We start from the raw sequence: 20,880 nt of genomic DNA on the forward strand, positions 1-20,880 counted from the left end.
TTTTCTAAGATTTGGTTCAACATGAAGAATGGATGTATTTTTGTTGATCTTGTAGCCCATACCCAAGGATATATGAAAAAGGGGTGTTTCACGATCAGGAACTGAATGGGGAATCTGTTTAATAAACATCAAGTCTATCTTGATAAATCTCACTACGCATACCAATGGAATGTAGTTAATGAAACAATAAATGTTTAAACAGACAAAGTTGCTAATAGGTTGCTCCTTTTCAGCTGTTAAAATCGTTTACCTGATTCTTTTATGCTTCTAACTTATTGGATAACAGCCAAAACAGCCAAACACAAAAAAAATTAAGATAAACGGTCTTTTTAAATGTCATTTAAAACTGTCCCATTTATACTATACAAACATGGTGTGATATTTCCACTTTATAGAAATGGTTTTATAAACAAACCAAGAGCTACATAAATAATGTTATAAACCAGCTATATCACTGGGTTTATCTATTGTATTTCTTACAAGCAGGCATTTCTATTCATTTGTTTAAATAATCAATTGATAAAACCTGAATACCAAATAAAAAAGGTTGAAAAGATAGAAGCCTTTAACTACTGCTTTAAAAGTAATGTATTGAATTTCTATTGGGGGTGAAACATGATATATAATATTTCATAAATCGATCTTTACAAGTTTTAAAATACAAACCATGGATAGGCAATACAAAACATTGAAGATACGGGAATTGACTTGTCAGATCAGGAACTTATGAAGATATTTTTTTCAATATCCTTATGAGAAGTATAAATCACTGGTGAGTAAATTTACTCAATATCTATGTTTAAAACTTAAATAAAGTTTAAATTGTACTTATAATATATTATTCTAAAATGATTTAACATGAATAACCTTGAGAGACATTTTCTGTGCCCCACCCACAACTCAAACTGGATAATATTTTATTTTGTTGGGTTTGGTGTGTCAACAGCGATGTGTCTACCCTTTAAATGTCATAGAAGCCCTTAAAATGGTGCAATTTTACCACAGCTGAAACAATCAGCTTTAGCTACTGGGCTAAAACTAACCTTTTTAAATCTTGATACCCCCAATATTGATAATGGACAACTCCCAAAATGGAAGATAGACAAGTCCATTTGAGAAATTCAGCAGGTTACCGGTATGGTATATTGGTTTATTTATAAGGAATTGGTATCCTCAGCTTAAAAAGCTTTTCACAAAGTAAAAGTACAATGATGACAATTTGAAACAAAATCTGTTAGAAAAGTCATTTTGTTCAATTTAAAAAACACACACACACATCTTCATGTCCACAAAATGAAATGAATTTACAGCAAGAATTAGACATTTCAGGTTTCTTTATTCGTTAAGAACATAAAGCCACTGTCGAACACTTCTAGAATCTACTATTTTCTATTCTAGGTTACATTATGGCTGTGCCTGGTAAAAAGGCATCTCAGAAACTGTCATCTTCACTATCTCAAGGTGGTGCTGAAGATTTTGACATATTCTGTGAAATATGTGATCAAGATGACATCAGACTACCTGCCTTTGGTTACTGTGTCGATTGTGAGGAACATTTATGTCAAACTTGCTTTAATACTCACAGACGACCAAGACCACTACGCCATCACCAACTTCTAGATAAAGATCACATGCCACATAAACAAAACCTCAGTAAGTCAATTAAATCTACTTCAGGTAAAAAAAATGGTGATTTATCCAAGCCTTGTACCAAACATACCAAAGAAGTGATCAAGTTCTACTGTCATGACCATAATACACTTATATGTAGTGTTTGTGTGACCCTTGAACATACACGAACATCCTGCCATGTGGACTACATACCTGATATATCAGGAAAGACTTTAAACAGCATGGAATTCAAAGAAACTCTAAAAGATATTGACAAACTGACAGACAAATGCTGCCAGATTAAAAAAGATCTGAAACAAAGAATTGCTAAATCAACGATTTCTCTGAAAGACGCTATAGTAGAAATGGACAACTTTAGAAAAGAGATAAACAAACGATTAGATGAACTAGAAAAAGAAGTAAAGGATATTGCAACAACAATTCAACATGACAACAACAACAAATTGGAAACACTAGAAACAACATGTGATGACATCAACAAATCACTCCAAGCATCAGCTGATACTCTAAAACATCTCAACACCAACAAGAAAACTGACCAATTATTTACTGAAATGAAAATAGCTCAGCAACTGATATTACACAATGAAAATATAACAAAACAACTACCAACAACTAATGATGTTGATGAATACAATTTTGAATCAAATCATGCAATCAAAAAACTCCTTCAGAATGAGAAATCATTGGGGACATTGAGAAAAAAGGAGCTGAGGCAACCAGCTGAACCAATAAATAAGGCTCCAGTACCAATGAAAATATCTACCCCTAGAAACATCAATGTTAAAATATCCTCAGATGAAGATGATTGCTGGATTACTGGTATTTCTGTCTCTCCTCAGAACCAATTATTTGTAGCAGATTACAATATAAAATCAATTAAAATGATAGACATAAAAAGTGGAGCAATCAAACAACTACAGCTTCAATCGAACCCCTGGGATATCACCATAGTGACCAGAGATACACTTGCTCTTACATTACCACACATTAACACAATACAGTTCATTTCCATCTCCTCAAACTCTCTCTCATTGAAAAACAAACTGAAAGTAGATGGAGATTGCCGTGGAATAAGCCATCATCAGGGGAAACTTGCAGTTACCTTTTTAGATCCTGCTAAACTCCAAATCATGGACTTGAAAGGTAATATTAAAATTACAGTTGAGAAAGACTCCAATGGTGACAGTATTTTCAGTCTGCCTAATTATGTCACAACAAACAGCCATTCAATCTATGTATCTGATGAAGTCAAAAATGCAGTTATATGGTTTAACTGGCAGGGAGAGATGATAGGAAGGAATGTAGACATTGGATGTTCAAGGGGTATTTCACTGTTAGATGACGGGTCCTTCTTTGTGAGTGATTACATGAATAAATGTATATATAGAGTAAGTGGTGATTGTAAAGACAGGACAACTATACTGGAGAATTTCGAGGATCCTCGAGCTGTATGTTGGTGTGCTGAAACCAGTACACTTTATTTAAGTACAAACAGCAACACAGAGAGTGACAATATTATCAAAATATATAAAATGATGTAGAACCAAGAAATGGTTATCAATGTGGACATAACAAAACATAAACAGTTGTAATTATATGTTAAATGATATGTATATATGCACACAAGTAAAATATATGTATATACAATGTATACACGCAATTATTTTTTTTATCTTTTTTAAATTATACCAGGGTTGGTGAGACGGGCTTTTTTCCTCTGATGATTTATGATACTGTTTTCTTTTGTTTTGTCTTGTCAGATTATAAATTTCTCTTACATTTTTCAAAAGAAAAGAAAATATTTAAAATAATTAAGAGATATTTGTAGTTTAAAATATACTTTTAAAGGTTTTAAAGTAAAATGAGTGAAATTTAGGTAGTATTATAACTTAAAATGAATTTATTTCTGACACAAGATGTGAAATCAAAATGAGGTTTTTTTGCACATATTTTCAGAATTATTATTGAAGATAAAGCAATGATATAGAACTAATTTGACCGGATTTCTGAACCAACCCTCTTTTTTATTTATTGCTTGTTTTAATTAACTAACATTTTCTTTTTCATATATGCTTAATGCCTTTTGTTTGGTTTTGTTCGTTATGTAAAAATGGTCCTTTTTTACAACTTCTACATTTTAATAATGATAAAATAACTTATAAATATAACTATTCTTTAGTCATTGCAAACATGTACTTTCTATTTGTTTCACATAACTGTTAGACAGATTTAACTTAAATAGTCATTACATTTAAACAAGATGGAAAACTTTTTTGTCAGACAATTTGGAGGTCATTTTCGTAAAACTTTTCATCTCTTCTTGTGGGGTCAGTGCTTTTTTCATAGTAAGGGAAAGGGGAGTTAAATGCTTTTTTGTATTTAATTTCAATGATATTTGATGCACAACTTCAACCAGGAATTTCTAGTTTCAGATTGGGCTATGATTAAGCTTGATTTATTGTTCTAAAACAGTCACATTCAGTTATGAATGTAAATTAATGTGTGAATAAACAAGCAAATACATTAACTGGTTTTTAAGATCAATCTTACATGCAAAACTCTAACTTACCAAAGTGTTTTCGTTCAGTAAAATCATTTTAGAAAGGTCATATTGTCAAAATGATTTAACTCTTTAAATGCAAGCTGCAATAATACATTACCTTAGCAAACAGTTACAATCTGTCCATGCAGTCTACTGTAAATTTACTTGATTTTGTGGGCATGAAATTTCGTGGTTTTATGTCATTAAGAAGATTTTTTTGTATATAATTTTCCAAAAGGTAAAATGTAAATAATGCCATGCAAAATAATCTTACAGCAGACGAAATTTATTTTGTTGGATCTTAAATTTGTCGACTACCCTATTCACGGAAGACACAAAAAATTAGTGCTCCTTGAATAATATATTACAGTTTTCTGTATCAAAGCATTTTTCATACTGAAACTCCTTAAGATAACAATGGACTGTTCTAAGTTTCCAACAGGACAAGTCCATTACACAAATATAGTAGAGTCAGGGTCAAATTACCTTCATCCAGATAAGGATTATATAGATCTCCCTTGACAACCTCATAGAATGCTTTCATCATGCCATCAAAATCTTCCCTATCAGCTGCTCTAGGTTCTACCATTACACGTTTACGAGTTGACAACTTATTCCATAATCCTGTAAGCTGTAAATTTAGACGGTTGCGTTTCATGGAAAGTACTTAGTCTAAAATATGTCTTAAGACCAAAACTGAGACAATTTTCGTTTCAAAGAAAATGTCCTTACTTATGACTCCTATGTTAAGACTTTTCAATTATTTCTAAATAGCTATGCTCAATTGCTGATTAACATTTACACATAGAAAATTGAAAAGCATGGCATTGTATTTTTTATCTTTTCTCCGGAGAATGACTTAAATAAAAGTAAAAAAAAAATATTTTTTGGAACAGTCTTAAGTAAGTCCTATAGTTTGTCATAAGTCCTAGGACTTAGGGTACACTTAGGACTTTCCGTGAAATGCAGACCAGCTCTTATACGATCAGTTACACCACATCTTTTACAAGAATGCTACTTAAGCTGTCATTGATTCAGTGCAAAGCATTATCAACAAAGTATCGTTATCGGATAACAAATATCGATGATAAACCGATATATCAATAATTACTCATAATTAGTTGTCTTTGATTCACACCTGTTTAAATGATTTCAATAAAATATATGTTCTGTTCATAGAATTATGATGTGTCTTGTTGTTGTTTTTTTTAAGATCATGATTCCCCCAACCATTTTTGACATCACTGCTTTAAAATACGTCCATTATAAAACAACAGCATAGTTTTAGACATGGCCCACTCGCTTCTGTGTGGTTAATTTTCAGAATTTCTATACTGGGTAGGAACCAGTTTCCGGACAATACCAGTTTCCGGACAAGTATTATAACGGCTTTATTTTGGCTTTATCGATGACGATCAGTATTATATGTCATGAAGATGCTTGGTTTAATTGTTTGAGAGAATAAACTTCCTTCCAAGTTGATACATCATTAAAATTTCGTGAGGATATCTTACCTGTGTTTTAAAAACAGCCTTATATCCCTTTGGGGCATGTAATTTGTTCTGCGCATGCGCAATATTTTGTTTCTTTCGGGATATTATTTGGGGTAGCAATTAATGCACAATGTACTTCATTCGAAGTTTATTGGGTGTAATCCCCAGAGCTTAATCTGTAACGTATCGGAAAACGGTGTTTAGCTAGGTTTACTCCACTTTCGCACTTCGTTGCTGCCGTACACACAAAAATATTTGTTTCACTTTTCAGTCATTCCGAGACCCATCACGTGATCGTTATTTTTCCTATCATAAACATTTTTCTGTAAATCAGCTTAATTATATAAGAAAGCTAATATGTCAGAAGAATTTTTTTGTTATATTAGAATACATATCAGTTAAAAATAGATATGAATAGCAGCTTAATATATGTCCGGAAAATGGTTCTGCACGAGTGAACAATTAACACTTTTGATGACCTAATTTAACCCTTCAGTTTGTACATTGCCTACGTCACCAGGCAGTATTAATTGTGTTATCGGACGTAGTTAGAGCTCAGGTTTTTGGTATGTTAGTTTTATTAATGCATGTTTATTATTAAACAAGAGGGCCATGATGGCCCTGGATCGCTCACCTGACACAACCGCATCCAAGCAATGTCTTAAACAAGCATCATGGCCAAGTTTGATGACAATTGAGTCAAACATGTGACCTCTAGTGTGTTATAAAGATTTTTCCATATTTGGGCAATGTGATCTAATTTTTGACCGGACACATCCATATTCATACTTGACCTAGAAATCATCAAAACAACCTTCCTGGCCAATTTCCAGGAAATTTGGATCAAACTGCAGCCACTAGAGTGTTAAAAAGATTTTTCAATTTTTAGCTCCTGTGACCTAGTTTTTGACCGGACATGACCAATCTTAGCACTTGACCCAGAAATCATCAAAACAACCTTCCTGACAAATTTCAAGAATATTTTAATCAAAACTGCAGCTACTAGAGTGTAAACAAGCTTTTTCTATTTTTAGCTCCTGTGACTTGGTTTTTGACCTAAGATAACCCATCTTTGAACTTGACCTAGAAATCATCAAAACAACCTTCTTGACAAATTTCCAGAATATTTAGATGAAAACTGCAGCCACTAGAGTGTTAACAAGCTTTTTCTATTTTTAGCTCCTGTGACCTAGTTTTTGACCTGAGATGACCCATCTTCGAACTTGGCCTAGAAATCATCAAAACAACTTTCCTGACAAATTTCCAGAATGTTTGGATGAAAACTGCAGCCACTGGAGTGTTAACAAGCTTTTTCTATTTTTAGCTCCTGTGACCTAGTTTTTGACCGGAGATGACTCATCTTCGAACTTGACCTAGAAATGGTCAAAACAACTTTCCTGACAAATTTCCAGAATATTTTGATGAAAACTGCAGCCACTAGAGTGTTAACAAGCTTTTTCTATTTTTAGCTCCTGTGACCTAGTTTTTGACCTGAGATGACCCATCTTCGAACTTGACCTAGAAATTATCAAAACAACTTTCCTGACAAATTTCCAGAATGTTTGGATGAAAACTGCAGCCACTAGAGTGTAAACAAGCTTTTTCTATTTTTAGCTCCTGTGACCTAGTTTTTGACCGGAGATGACTCATCTTCGAACTTGACCTAGAAATCATCAAAACAACTTTCCTGACAAATTTCCAGAATATTTTGATGAAACCTGCAGCCACTAGAGTGTTTACAAGCTTTTTCTATTTTTAGCTCCTGTGACCTAGTTTTTGACCGGAGATGACTCATCTTTGACTTTGACCTAGATATAATTAAAACAACCTTCCTGACAAATTTCCAGAATATTTGGATGAAAACTGCAGCCTCTAGAGTGTTAACAATCTTTTTCTATTTTTAGCTCCTGTGACCTACTTTGACCCAAGATAACCCATCTTCGAACTCGATCTGTATTTCATTGAGACAAACATTCTGACAAAGTTTGATGATGATCCAATCAAAACTGTGACTGCTAGACTGTTAACAACCCAATTGTTGATGACGAACGACGGACGCCGGACATAGCCCCATCACTATACCTCACCTTGACCACTTCGTGGTCAGGTGAGCTTAAAATAGACAATTAAAAAAACTCGAATTCTGTCCGGAAACTGGTTCCTGCCCAGTACATTTAATTAGTAAAAATTATCCAATTTTTCAAATTTGTATCGAGAATTGATTGGCAGAAAAATATTGATGATACATCAACATTTTCTTTATTGATTTAGTATCCGATGTTGAATATAAGAAGTTTTCTGTGAAATGAAAGGAACAAGAACAATTTAAAGTATAAATAATTTCACACCTAAAATAAAACTTTTCACAATCATTAATTTCACACTTAACACAACTTCAAAATCCACAATTAGCAAATTCACATAATTCAAACTTTATGGAATCATAGAATCAAATTTCACAAATCATTAATTTCACCCAGAACAAATATTCAACAAGCAAATTTGTTGAATTTATATCCCCCGCCAAGAACTGGTTATTACTAACACAACAACTGAAGACATAAGGCTTTATTTATATATTTATCATGGGGTAAACAGTAATATTCTTTTTACATAATAAATATTCAGGGCAATAACAGAGCATACTGCATAACTAATCAAGGGCCATAACTCTGAGTTAGTGTTGAAGGTTCCCATAATGTTTGCCCTATATGCATACTGCATAAAACTAATCAAGGCCATAACTCTGAGTTAAAGTGTCTGACCTGAACAAGGCGACGAAATGCCCATCTCCACTTGGTATTGAAGGTTCCCATAAAGTTTCATTAATTCCAGCCAGCGGTTGCAGAGAAGAAGCACGGAAACGATTATTGCTCTATATGCATACTGTATAACTAATAAAGGGCCTAAACTCTGAGTTAAAGTGTCAGACCGGAACAAGGAGACGAAATGCGCATCTCCACTTGGTATTGAAGGTTCCCATAAATTTTTTGTTGAATTCCAGGCAGTAATTGCAGAGAAGAAGCGGGGAAACGATTTTTGCTCTATATGCATACTGCATAACTAATCAAGGGCCATAACTCTAAGTTAAAGGGTCTGACTGGAACAAGCCCACAATGTGCGCATCTCCTCTTGATATTGATGATTCCCATAAAGTTTCTTAATTCCAGCCAGTAGTTGCAGAAGTAGCGCAAAAACAATTATTGCTCTATATGCATACTGCATAATCAAGGGCCATAACTCTGATTATAGTGTCTGACCAGAACAAGGTGACGATATGCACATCTCCTCTTGGTATTGAAGGTTCCCATAAAGTTTCCTTGAATTCCAGCCAGTAGTTGCAGAGAAGTAGCGCAGAAACGATTATTGCTCTATATGCATACTGCATAACTAATCAAGGGCCATGACTCTGAGTTAAATGTCTGACCGGAACAAGCCGACGATGTGCGCATCTCCTCTTGATATTGATGATCCCATAAAGATTTGTTGAATTCTAGCCAATAGTTGCAGAGAAGTAGCATGGAAATGATTATTGCTCTGTGTGCATACTGCATAACTTATCAAGGACCATAACTCTGAGTTAAAGTGTCTGACCGGAACAAGGCGAAGATATGCACATCTCCTGTTGGTATTGAAGGTTCCCATTAAGTTTCCTTGAATTCCAGCCAGAAGTTGCAGAGATGTATTTATTCATTTATTTGTTTGGGTTTTACGTCACATCGACACAGTAAGTTGCAGAGAAGTAGCATGGAAAGAATAATTGCTCTATATGCATACTGCATAACTAATCAAGAACCATAACTCTGTAATGAAGGGTCTGACCGGAACAAGGGAACAATATGCTCATCTCCTTTTGGTATTGAAGGTTCCAATAAAGTTTCCTTGAATTCCAGCCAGAAGTTGCACAGAAGTAGCACGGAAATGATTTTTGCTCTATATGCATAATGCATAACTAATCAAGGGCCATAACTCTGAGTTAAAAGGTCTGACTGGAACAAGTCGACGATATGCACCTCTCCTCTTGATATTGATGATTCCCATAAAGTTTCATTAAATTCCAGCCAGTAGTTGCAGAGAACTAGTGCGGAAACAAAATTCGGACAGACAGACAAAAGGACAAACGAACAATGCCAAAACAATATCCCCTTCCCAATTTCATTGGCGAGGGATAACAATTATTCACACACCTGTGTTTGTTATAAAAAGGAAAACTGAAAATAAATTAATGAAACTATTTACCCTCCACCTATCTATAAATTTCTCCAGTGCTCTGTAGGACGGTAGGAAACACAAGACGCCATGTGGAACTTTCTATGAAATAATCAACATACATAAAGACACATAGTTCAGTTTTGAAGATTAAGAATATTACACAGGTCTAAATAAAACAAGCAATTATCATAGTATTGCAAGCAATCCATAAGTCCCCTACCGTAAGAGCCCAAGCAACATTCTGAAGGGCCATTGGCCATTCACTTATGTTTCTATTTTAAGTGATCACAGTGAACAGTTTTTATGTACAGACAGACAGACAGACTGAAGGACACTCTAAGTTATTTTTTAAACATCCCTGTTATCAAAATAAAACATTTTTAAAGCAAAATTTTAAAAAAGGAGATAACGATGTCATACATGATGTGAGTGAAATAAAGAACAATTAGTAATGAACGTATGAATATTGAATGTTTATTTTGAATTTGAAGTAAATGAAAGTTAAAAGAACGAATAGGAAAAATAAAAAGTTTAAGGAGGAGATAATTCTGGAAATATGGATGCTAGATTTATAAACCTTGTCATATTATTGTCATATAATTATGATGTGGGAGTTTGAAGAAAATCCTATCATAATTGAAGAAAATTACCAATTTCTCAAAAAAAAGTCAAGTTCAAAAGGGGCATAATTCTGGAAATAGTCTTGCTAGAGTATTGAACACTCACAAATGTTGAGTGATAATAAGAAACATTTATATGAAGTTTGAAGTAGATACGTTCAGAAAAAAAGAAGTTATTAAAAAAAAACAATGTTTTTTTCATGAAAATTTTAAGTTCCAGGGAGGTAATTCTGATAAATTTTGTGCTAGAGTTGTAAACTTTGTCACATATGATGTGGTTGATGACTAGCAACTTATATTTAAAGTTTGAAGAAAATACCTTAAGAAATAAAGAACTTATAGTGAAAAAACTGAAAAACTAGAATCAGAAATCTTGAAATTCAGTCTATTTGTTGCCATAGCAACCAGAATTTTCAATACAGGAAGATAAGAAAAGAATGTGCATAATTTCCATACTGCCATCTACCAATATGTCAAGTTTCATAAAAATATTTTAAGTAATTTTTGCGTTATCACTGGATCCAGGTTATGTGTAAAATTTGCCATATTTTCAGTCTATTTGTTGCCATAGCAACCAGAATTTTCAGCATAGGAAAAAAAGAAAAAGACGTGCATAATCTCCATACTGCCATCTATCCATATATCAAGTTTCATAAAAATATTTTCAGTACTTTTTGCGGTATCGCGGGATCCAGTTTTGTGGACGGACGGACTGACGGACGGACGTACCAACTTTTGATATTTAAGAGGTAGGTCAGCTCATAAACTACACCTGGACCAAAGTCCATAAGCAAAATCAGCTCATAAAATCAAAAGAATAGCTCTTAATTTGAATTTTATGAGCTTTTGTTCTTTATTTAACTACGGAATGAAGCTCATAAATATCAAATGTTTGCTCGGACAGACAGACAGACGGACGGAGGGTAAACCTAAAGTCCCCTCCGGTAAACCGGTAGGGGACTAATTACATTTAATGTCAACTTTTGAGAATCAGTGTAAATTTCATGGTACAGAACTGTTCACAAATTTGGGGTGAAGATCAATATATAAAGTGGAAAGGTTAAATTCTTTATCTATTTATTAAATTTTGGTTTGTTTTTTTTGCAAAAGAACTTATCATACATACAGTGCAAACTTGATGAATTAAATTTCCCAGTTCATCTTGGAAGGTAAACGTTTCCATGTTTCTGTATACAGCTTGTAACTGGTTACCAGAAGGTCCAACACCTATAGCTCCTACAAATACCTACAATAATACAAAATGTTTAAAAATACCATGAATGATGCATTACATCATAGACATATGTAACAAGAGGGCCATGATGGCCCTGAGGTCGCTCACCTGTATATAGGCCCCCCCCCACCCCCGGGCCAATTTTTACCCAAGGGCTTTTTATTTGTTTATTTGAACAGACTTCGTAGACACCCATAAGAAGATGTTTCATGCTAAACATCTAAGTTCTAGCTCATTGGGTTTTTTAATAGAAGATTTTTAAAGTTTTTACTATATACATATAGTTAAAAACAATGACACCCCTGGGGCAGGGCCAGTTTTGACCCCCGGGCTTTTATTTGAACAAACTTTGTAGATATTTACTTAAAGATGTTTCATGCTTAATATCTAAACTCTAGCTATTTGGGTTTTTTCAAAGAAGATTTTTAAGTTTTTGCTATACACATATAAGGAAATTCAATGACCCCCCCCCCCTGGCGGGGCCAGTTTTGACCCCAGGGCTTTTATTTGAACATACTTGGTAGACACCCATTAGAACATGTTTCATGCTAAATATCTTAGCTCTAGCTCTTTGAGTTCTTTAAAAGAAGATTTTTTAAGTTTTTACTATATGCATATAGGGAAAATCAATGACCCCCTGGGGCGGGGCCAATTTTGACCCCAGGGCTTTTATTTGAACAAACTTGGTAGACACTCATTAGAAGATGATTCATGCTAAATATCTTAGCTCTATCTCTTTGGGTTCTTTAAAAGAAGATTTTTAAGTTTTTACTATATGCATATAGGGAAAATCTATGACCCCCTGGGGCGGGATCAATTTTGACCCCAGGGCTTTTATTTGAACAAACTTTGTAGACACTCACTAGAAGATGTTTCATGCCAAATATCTAAGCTCTAGCTCCTTTGGTTCTTTAAAAGAAGATTTTTTAAGTTTTTACTATATGCATATAGGGAAAATCAATGACCCCCCGGGGTGGGGCCAATTTTGACCACAGGGCTTTAATTTGAACAAACTTGGTAGACACTCACTAGAAGATGTTTCATGCTTAATATCTTAGCTCTAGCTCTTTGGGTTCTTTAAAAGAAGATTTTTTTAAGTTTTTACTATATGCATATAGGGAAAATCAATGACCCCCTGGGGCGGGGCCAATTTTGACCCCAGGGCTTTTATTTGAACAAACTTGGTAGACATTCACTAGAAGATGTTTCATGCTTAATATCTAAGCTCTAGCTCTTACGGTTCTTTAAAAGAAGATTTTTTAAGTTTTTACTATATGCATATAGGGAAAATCAATGACCCCCGGGGCGGGGCCAATTTTGACCCCAGGGCTTTTATTTGAACAAACTTGGTAGACACTCACTAGAAGATGTTTCATGCCAAATATCTTAGCTCTAGCTCTTTGGGTTCTTTAAAAGAAGATTTTTTAAGTTTTTACTATATGCATATAGGGAAAATCAATGACCCCCCGGGGCGGGGCCAATTTTGACCCCAGGGCTTTTATTTGAACAAACTTGGTAGACACTCACTAGAAGATGTTTCATGCCAAATATCTTAGCTCTAGCTCTTTGGGTTCTTTAAAAGAAGACTTTTTAAGTTTTTACTATATGCATATAGGGAAAATCAATGACCCCCTGGGGCGGGGCCAATTTTGACCCCAGGGCTTTTATTTGAACAAACTTTGTAGACACTCACTAGAAGATGTTTCATGCCATATATCTAAGCTCTATCTCTTAGGGTTGTTTAAAAGAAGAAATTTAAAGATTTTTCTTTTGGTTGCCATGGCAACTAGAGTTCTGCATGGAATTAAATTCTTTGAACAAATTTTAAAGGTGACCACCAAAGGAACATTCCTGTGAAGTTTGGATGAAATTGGCTCAGTGGTTTATGAGGAGATGTCATTTAAAGCAAAAGTTTACGGACGGACGACGGACGGACGGACGGACGCCGGACGAAAAGCGATCACAAAAGCTCACCCTGTCACTTTGTGACAGGTGAGCTAAAAATGCAAATGTTTACTACTCAAAATTTCCAAATGACTAAAACTTTCTATTTGGCTGGGGTTTTCCCCCTAGCCAATAAACCAAATTTCACATGGAAAAAAACATTTTAGTCAGACAGACAGTACCTGTTTCCAAAAACTGTGAAGTAAACATGTCTCTTTTACTTAAATCTGTCAGGAGTAGCAATATTATGCTGAGAAAGGCTTACAGAGAACTTAACCCGGCTGGGTCGAATTATTTTTAAACATCCTCCAACTATAACCTATGTTTTACAGACATAACTTACCTTTACAAAGTCATGTACTGAGTAAATGTCCCCATCACCTCTAGCAAGTTTTATGCATAATGCAAGACACTTTTGATTGGTATGAAAAGATGACAATAAAACATGCCTTAAAAAAGGCCTAGGTATACCAGGCATTTTTTCCAGGATATTCAGCGGTGTTTTGTTAAAAATTGGGAAAAATGCATGACTGAAATTTTGCAGTGATTAAATGGATGCAAACAATTACTGTCTATGATGGCATCTTCAAACTTTAAAGCACTATTACAGGGAAGAAGCCTTTATTTGCAAAGATTTTAGAAATTCTATTCAATATTTTTATTTTGTAACTTTCTATTGGGAATTTTTTCCTGTGGATTGGGAAAATAATGTACTATTTTCAATTGTGAATATGACCCAATAACAGCTATAAAACAAGCGACAAAAAATCCTGTATGCCTAGAAAATTTGATAATAAGCATATCTCAATAATAGGCCTGTTCCAATGCCAAGCCAGCATTTTCTTCTAAACCATGCCAACCTCGAAAATGAGCTGTCTTAGGAAAAAAGCTACTAATATCATACCAAAATGTGAAATAAGTCACAGCATATTATTGAATTTTTAAGGTATTCAACCTAAAATCAGATGACAAAGTATCATACAAATTGAGCCATAACAAACCTGTTTATCCTCTATAATATGGTTAGCTTCTAGCTGTATAGGGAACGGGGTACCGAGTTCCGAGGCAAAAGAAGACATTGGTGATAGGGTACCACTGCTTAACACAACATTTCTACAGCTACTGAAGTCTGAAAATGCCTGTGAGGTACAAAATAAATAATCTTACAGTCTTTCCATTTATTTCAGAAATTTATTTGTATTCTTATAATTGAACAAAAGCTGTCCAGTAGGACAGTGTGTTTGAATATTCTCAGTTCTTGATAGTAAAAAGAGAGCCTGGATAATTTTCAAAGTTCAAAAAGGGTGATAATTATGTTAAAATCATTGTTAGAGTTAAGGGCCTTGAATAGTGACCCTCTATTATACTCTTAAATGAGTGTGTGAAGTTTAAACTCATTCCCTTTTGTTGTTTTGGAGATACCAACTTACATGCAAAATTAAACTAATGTGACACCGACACCTGGGTGAGTACTACATTTTTCAAATAGTCAAACTAACAAGAGGGCCATGATGGCCCTGAGGTCGCTCACCTGTATATAGGCCCCCCCAACCCCCCCCCCCCAACGTTGCAGGCCAATTTAACCCAAGGGCTTTTATTTGCACAAACTTGGTAGACACCCATAAGAAGATGTTTCATGCTAAACATCTAAGCTCTAGCTCATTGGGCTTTTTAAAAGAAAGATTTTTTTAAAGTTTTTACTATACACATATAGTTAAAAACAATGACACACCCCTGGGGCCGGGCCAGGGCTTTTATTTGAACAAACTTTGTAGACACTTACTAGAAGATGTTTCATGCTTAATATCTAAACTATAGCTATTTGGCTTTTTTCAAAGAAGATTTTAAGTTTTTGCTATACACATATAAAGAAAATCAATGACCCCCGGGGCGGGGCCAATTTTGACCCCATGTCTTTTATTTGAACAAACTTTGTAGACACTCACTAAAAGATGTTTCATGCTTAATATCTTAACTCTAGCTATTTGGGTTTTTTCAAAGAAGATTTTTTAAGTTTTTGCTATACACATATAAGGAAAATCAATGACCCCCAGGGCGGTGCCAATTTTGACCCCAGGGCTTTTATTTGAACAAACTTGGTAGACACCTATTAGAACACGTTTGATTCTAAATATCTTAGCCATAGCTTTTTGAGTTCTTTAAAAGAAGATTTTTTAAGTTTTTACTAATTATGCGATTAGGGAAAATCAATGACCCCCCAGGGCGGGGCCAATTTTGACCCCAGGGCTTTTATTTGAACAAACTTGGTAGACACTTATTAGAACATGTTTCATGCTAAATATCTTAGCTCTAACTCTTTTGGTTCTTTAAAAGAAGATTTTTTAAGTTTTTACTATATGCATATAGGGAAAATCAACGACCCCCTGGGGCGGGGCCAATTTTGACCCCAGGGCTTTTATTTGAACAAACTTGGTAGACACCTATTAGAACATGTTTGATGCTCAATATCTTAGCCATAGCTCTTTGAGTTCTTTAAAAGAAGATTTTTTAAGTTTTTACTATATGCATATAGGGAAAATCAATGACCCCCCCGGGCGGGGCCAATTTTGACCCTAGGGCTTTTATTTGAACAAACTTGGTAGACACTCACTAGAAGATGTTTCATGCCAAATATCTAAGCTCTAGCTGTTATGGTTTTTTAAAAGAAGATATTTAAAGTTTTTTCTTTCGGTTGCCATGGCAACCAGAGTTCTGCATGGAATTAAATTCTTTGAACAATTTTTAAAGGTGACCACCAAAGGAACATTCCTGTGAAGTTTGGATGAAATTGGCTTAGTGGTTTATGAGGAGATGTCATTTAAAGTAAAAGTTTACGGATGGACGACGGACGGATGCCGGACGGACAGACGCCGGACGGACGGACGCCGGACGAAAAGCGCTCACAAAAGCTCACCCTGTCACTTTGTGACAGGTGAGCTAAAAATTAGGCAACAACAAAGGATAAATTGCTATATCTCTTCTAATTATAAAACTCATACAAGTATTAGTTAGTGTATTAATTATAGGTTAGTGTTTAATAATATGTATTAACAAAAATAATTGGTCAAGCCTGCCGCAGGCAGGCGACCAATTATTTTTGTTAATGCATATTATTAAACATTAACCTATTTAATGATCAACATTATTTTTTCAACCAAAAACAAGGCATTTCACTAAATCACCGATAGTTCCGCCCTTTCGCTCTACAAGATGTCTACACCTTGTCAAGTTTCTAACATATCACATTTAGATAATCTAAATAAATGGCCCTATCAACAAATAATCAGCCACATTTTTTACTGAAATGTCACAGAATTTATACCTTTATCTACAGTAAAACTATCATGTCTCTATGGAAAAAAATGATGCAGTTAGATAAAAACAATGGAGTTAATGAGATGTGTACAGCCTTTATAAATACAATGTAAATGGAAAATGTGAGAAAATACATAAGATTAATAATTTATACAAATTCGTTATTAGCTTTAAGTTATTCACTAACATTTAAAATCCCTATTGATTTGTTCATTTGAAAAACAGTTTTTCTGTGTGTCAATCTAGGTTTACAGGTGGAGGGGGTCCATTTACAATGAGTTTTCCAGCCAAAAAATGTAATCATTGTATTCTTAATATCAAGGATGGTTAATGCAGTTCATTCCTATCAACTGAAAGAAAATTATGTTTTGGTTACTTTTTCTAGAAAAAAGAGAGGTTTAAAACAGTCAGCAATTTATAACAGACATTTTTCTTAGAGTTAAAAGGATATAAAAAAGTTACTAAGTAATCATTTGTCTCAATATGCCCCACATGTATTATCTATGTAATAAATTAATTGATTGTATCCTCACATTTAGAAACACCTGACATCGCTTAATTGTTTTTTACGTTGGCATTGTTTTGCTAACCTAGATATTTTACAATTCAGAGTGCAAATCACACCTCTAACTCCTCCCTAATATAATGCATTATTGAAATTTGTTAGACTGGTTAGACGACAGATTAAGTAAATTTTATTTAGTTAGTACAAATTAACCAAAGTTAGACTTAGCAGAAATTTGAAAAATACTACAATGTGATTGGACAAAAAATAATGTTGATCATTAAGCTATGTATTTGCTGCTTTTAGTTTACAAAAGTATTGTTTGAACATGGATAAAAGAATAATTCCAAAATACCAGTATGAAACAATTATGTTTTTAATTTCCTAAAGAGTGAATGGTGCTTGCTCAACTGTTATAAACATTCATAAAATAACAGCATGATATTACGTGTGATAAATTACAGAGACATTCTAAGTTACAACCCTTTCAATAATTTACCATAAGATCATGAAAACAACATAATTTTATCATTTATAAATTTCAAAAAAAAAAAAAATATTTCATTAGATATACCTCTATACTTTTAAAACATGAAAATGTTGCTCATTATTTTCATGCTGTCTTTAGATTAACGTTAACAGGTCTAACCGTTACAAATCTCATTGACAGTATGTATATTTTTGATGTCATTATGTTCCTTATTCTAACAGCAGCATATAATTATACTCACCACAGCAGGGTTCATACACCAGAAGTTCAATGTGAACACAACTATCCTTGATCCACCTGAAACAATTTGAGCCGTGTCACAACAAAACCAACATAATGGGTTTGCGACCAGCATGGATCCAGACAATTGCCAATCCACGCAGTCTGATCAGGATCCATGCTGTTCGCTATCAGTTTCTCTACTTGTTAAAGGGTTTATAAGCGAACAGCATTGATCCTGATCAGACTGCTGGCCGCAAACGCACTATGTTGGTTTTGTCGTGACGCGGCTGATTTAAACTCCATAATTATACATCCTTTAAAACTGAAGTTTTGATGAAATTAACTGGCTTTCAGCTTTTTGTTTGTTTGTTTTAGTTTTTCAAAAGAAAAATTCAGACATAGCCTTTGTAAAGTTTTTTTGGAATGCTCTTGAAAATTTGGAACAGTCTACTCATATTTTTAAATCATGAATTTTAGAGCAATTTGGACTACAGTTGGACTTTTCTGTGCTTCACAGAAACCTTGATGTTTCTTGCGAATTTTTTTGTACATTATATTTGATCTTTTGTGGTAGTAGTCTTTGTTTGATGATATTTCTAAACTTTCTATGAGAAAAAAAAAATAACTTAAGAATAGCTACAAGAAATGAAAGAAAGACTTTGTCATCTAACCTCTCCTATTTTTTCCAAGCCATCTGTCACCCTGAAATACAGAAAAACAGAAACATTTGGAAAATAATTGAGCTGTGCCATGTTAAAACCAACATAATGCGTTTGCAACCAGCATAGATTCAGACCAGCCTGCGCATCCGCGCAGTTTAATCAGGATCCATGCTGTTCACTTACAAACCCTATTACAAGTAGAGAAACTGATAGTGATCAGCATGGATCCTGATCAGACTGCGTGGATGTGCAGGCTGGTCTGGATCCATGCTGGTCGCAAACACACTAAGTTGGTCAAAGAGAGACCACTCTTTTTGTCAGACATTTATTGTTTTCAGAGGTAAAACTTTGTTTTCATTTTTCCTACTGATGTATATGCATTCAGTATTTCACACATATTGTCTAGTGTCACGTTATTGTAAACATGAAATCAACTGGCTTTGAGCTTTTCTTCCCCCCAAAAGAAATCAGACAATAGGCCATAGCATTTGTATAGTTTTCTTGGGAAGCTGCATATGTTTATATATATATTTGCAAGGTGTGAATTATAATACATGTATTATAAAGGACAATTGGTTAAATAAGTCTAAACAAAAATACCTGTATGCTTACTGTGTCACTTAAGTTTTTTTTTATGTACTTAAAACAATAACTTTCAAAAGAACACAACATTTAATTCTTAACAACCATGAATAATAAATTAATATTTAATGATCACAATATAAAATATATATATGACTAAACTGGGTTAAGCAATCTAAAGCAGAAAATAAATTCCACCAGAGCTCGCCAAATCCCCTTATTGAATTGAAGGAATATGCAGTGAATCTATATTTGGCGATATTCATTGCACACAATTATAGGCCGAAAATTAGAAACTCACGGAAAAAAACTGATATACATTCAGCATGAAATTTTCAGTCATTAAACAAAAAGCCTTAAAATAAGTACATGTTGTATTAATATAAATTTTATTTATTTCGTTAAGCAGTTGGATAAAATTCAGTGACCTGAACAGTCTATAAGGTCCTTGTTTGTAAAATCATTGTTAAATGAAATTTCAATTCTTTTGTCATGCTGATTACCGCATTCAAGACATCTTCCGTAAAACAGTTCAACAAGAGTGTGAGAACTTACTGTGTCCCTGTTTGAAACATACTGCATTGACTTCATAATAGCTACCCTGAAAATATATCATTACGAAAACATATATATAACAAACTTTAAACATAATCAACTCAATTTATATACAATACATTGTTTTTTTTCCATCTTTGTCTAAGTGATACCTTTTAAATTGTGCATAACTGATTACATATTTGAAAACATAACAAAAAAGAAAACAATTTTTTTTTCATGTTACATGTATAGCATGGGCTAAAATTTGTCTAGATAACCAAATATTCATGTATAAATAGCAACCATAATTTCAATGTCTAATGTTAATTCTTGATAAAGAAATCTATGCATGAGCATTGAATCTGAGACTTGAATGATCACATGAATTAATTGATTTTGATTGTCTGATTTTTCAGCTGATTTCAACACACTTTTTTCTCATATCATTCCAGTCATAGACTGTTTCATAGACATAAACAAGCTTTCTTGGATATCTAATCAGTAATTTCAAATTTCTCTGCAACTATTAATCCCACATTTTTTTCAGAATCAGGGGTGATCACATTTATTCACAAATATGTCTGAATGAAACAATAAAGTAAAACTTTGTGCATACGTACCTGTTATCCTCATCAAAATTTGAGATCACCTCTGTATATATAAGAGTTAAGTTTTATATATGCATACCTGTAATCCAGGACATATTTGAGATCATCCCTGAACATGTAATAATTATATAACCAGAGTTAAGTTTTGTCTAATCATACTGTGTAATCCTTAACAAATTTGAGATCGTCTCTGAACATATAATGACTACATATAACCAGATCAAATTTAAGTCTTGTATACACATACTGTGTAATCCTCACCAAATTTTAGATCACATC

At 33.8% G+C, this 20,880-nt stretch overlaps 2 protein-coding genes across 2 annotated transcripts in view; one reads left to right on the top strand and one right to left on the bottom strand.

Annotated features, from left to right (window-relative positions):
- Positions 1–20,880, bottom strand: part of LOC132747885 (Fanconi anemia group J protein homolog) — a 66,129-nt gene that overhangs the window by 20,649 nt on the left and 24,600 nt on the right. Inside the window, exons 14-20 of the mRNA XM_060737415.1 lie at positions 20,012–20,057; positions 18,884–18,914; positions 18,232–18,287; positions 14,682–14,819; positions 11,629–11,748; positions 9,910–9,981; positions 4,664–4,808 (exon numbers count right to left, since the gene is read on the bottom strand). Of these exons, the coding sequence (XP_060593398.1) occupies positions 4,664–4,808; positions 9,910–9,981; positions 11,629–11,748; positions 14,682–14,819; positions 18,232–18,287; positions 18,884–18,914; positions 20,012–20,057 (608 nt within the window). The remainder of the gene's footprint in view (positions 1–4,663; positions 4,809–9,909; positions 9,982–11,628; positions 11,749–14,681; positions 14,820–18,231; positions 18,288–18,883; positions 18,915–20,011; positions 20,058–20,880) is intronic.
- LOC132747906 (uncharacterized) lies at positions 578–4,600 on the top strand. The gene is made up of 2 exons (XM_060737438.1): positions 578–772; positions 1,399–4,600. Exon 2 carries the CDS (start codon positions 1,407–1,409, stop codon positions 3,174–3,176), a length of 1,770 nt encoding a protein of 589 aa, XP_060593421.1. The 5' UTR covers positions 578–772; positions 1,399–1,406; the 3' UTR covers positions 3,177–4,600.

The sequence above is a fragment of the Ruditapes philippinarum genome, unplaced genomic scaffold (genome assembly GCF_026571515.1).
Source record: "Ruditapes philippinarum isolate M1 unplaced genomic scaffold, ASM2657151v2 ctg2311_1_1_1_1, whole genome shotgun sequence".
Taxonomy (NCBI): domain Eukaryota; kingdom Metazoa; phylum Mollusca; class Bivalvia; order Venerida; family Veneridae; genus Ruditapes; species Ruditapes philippinarum.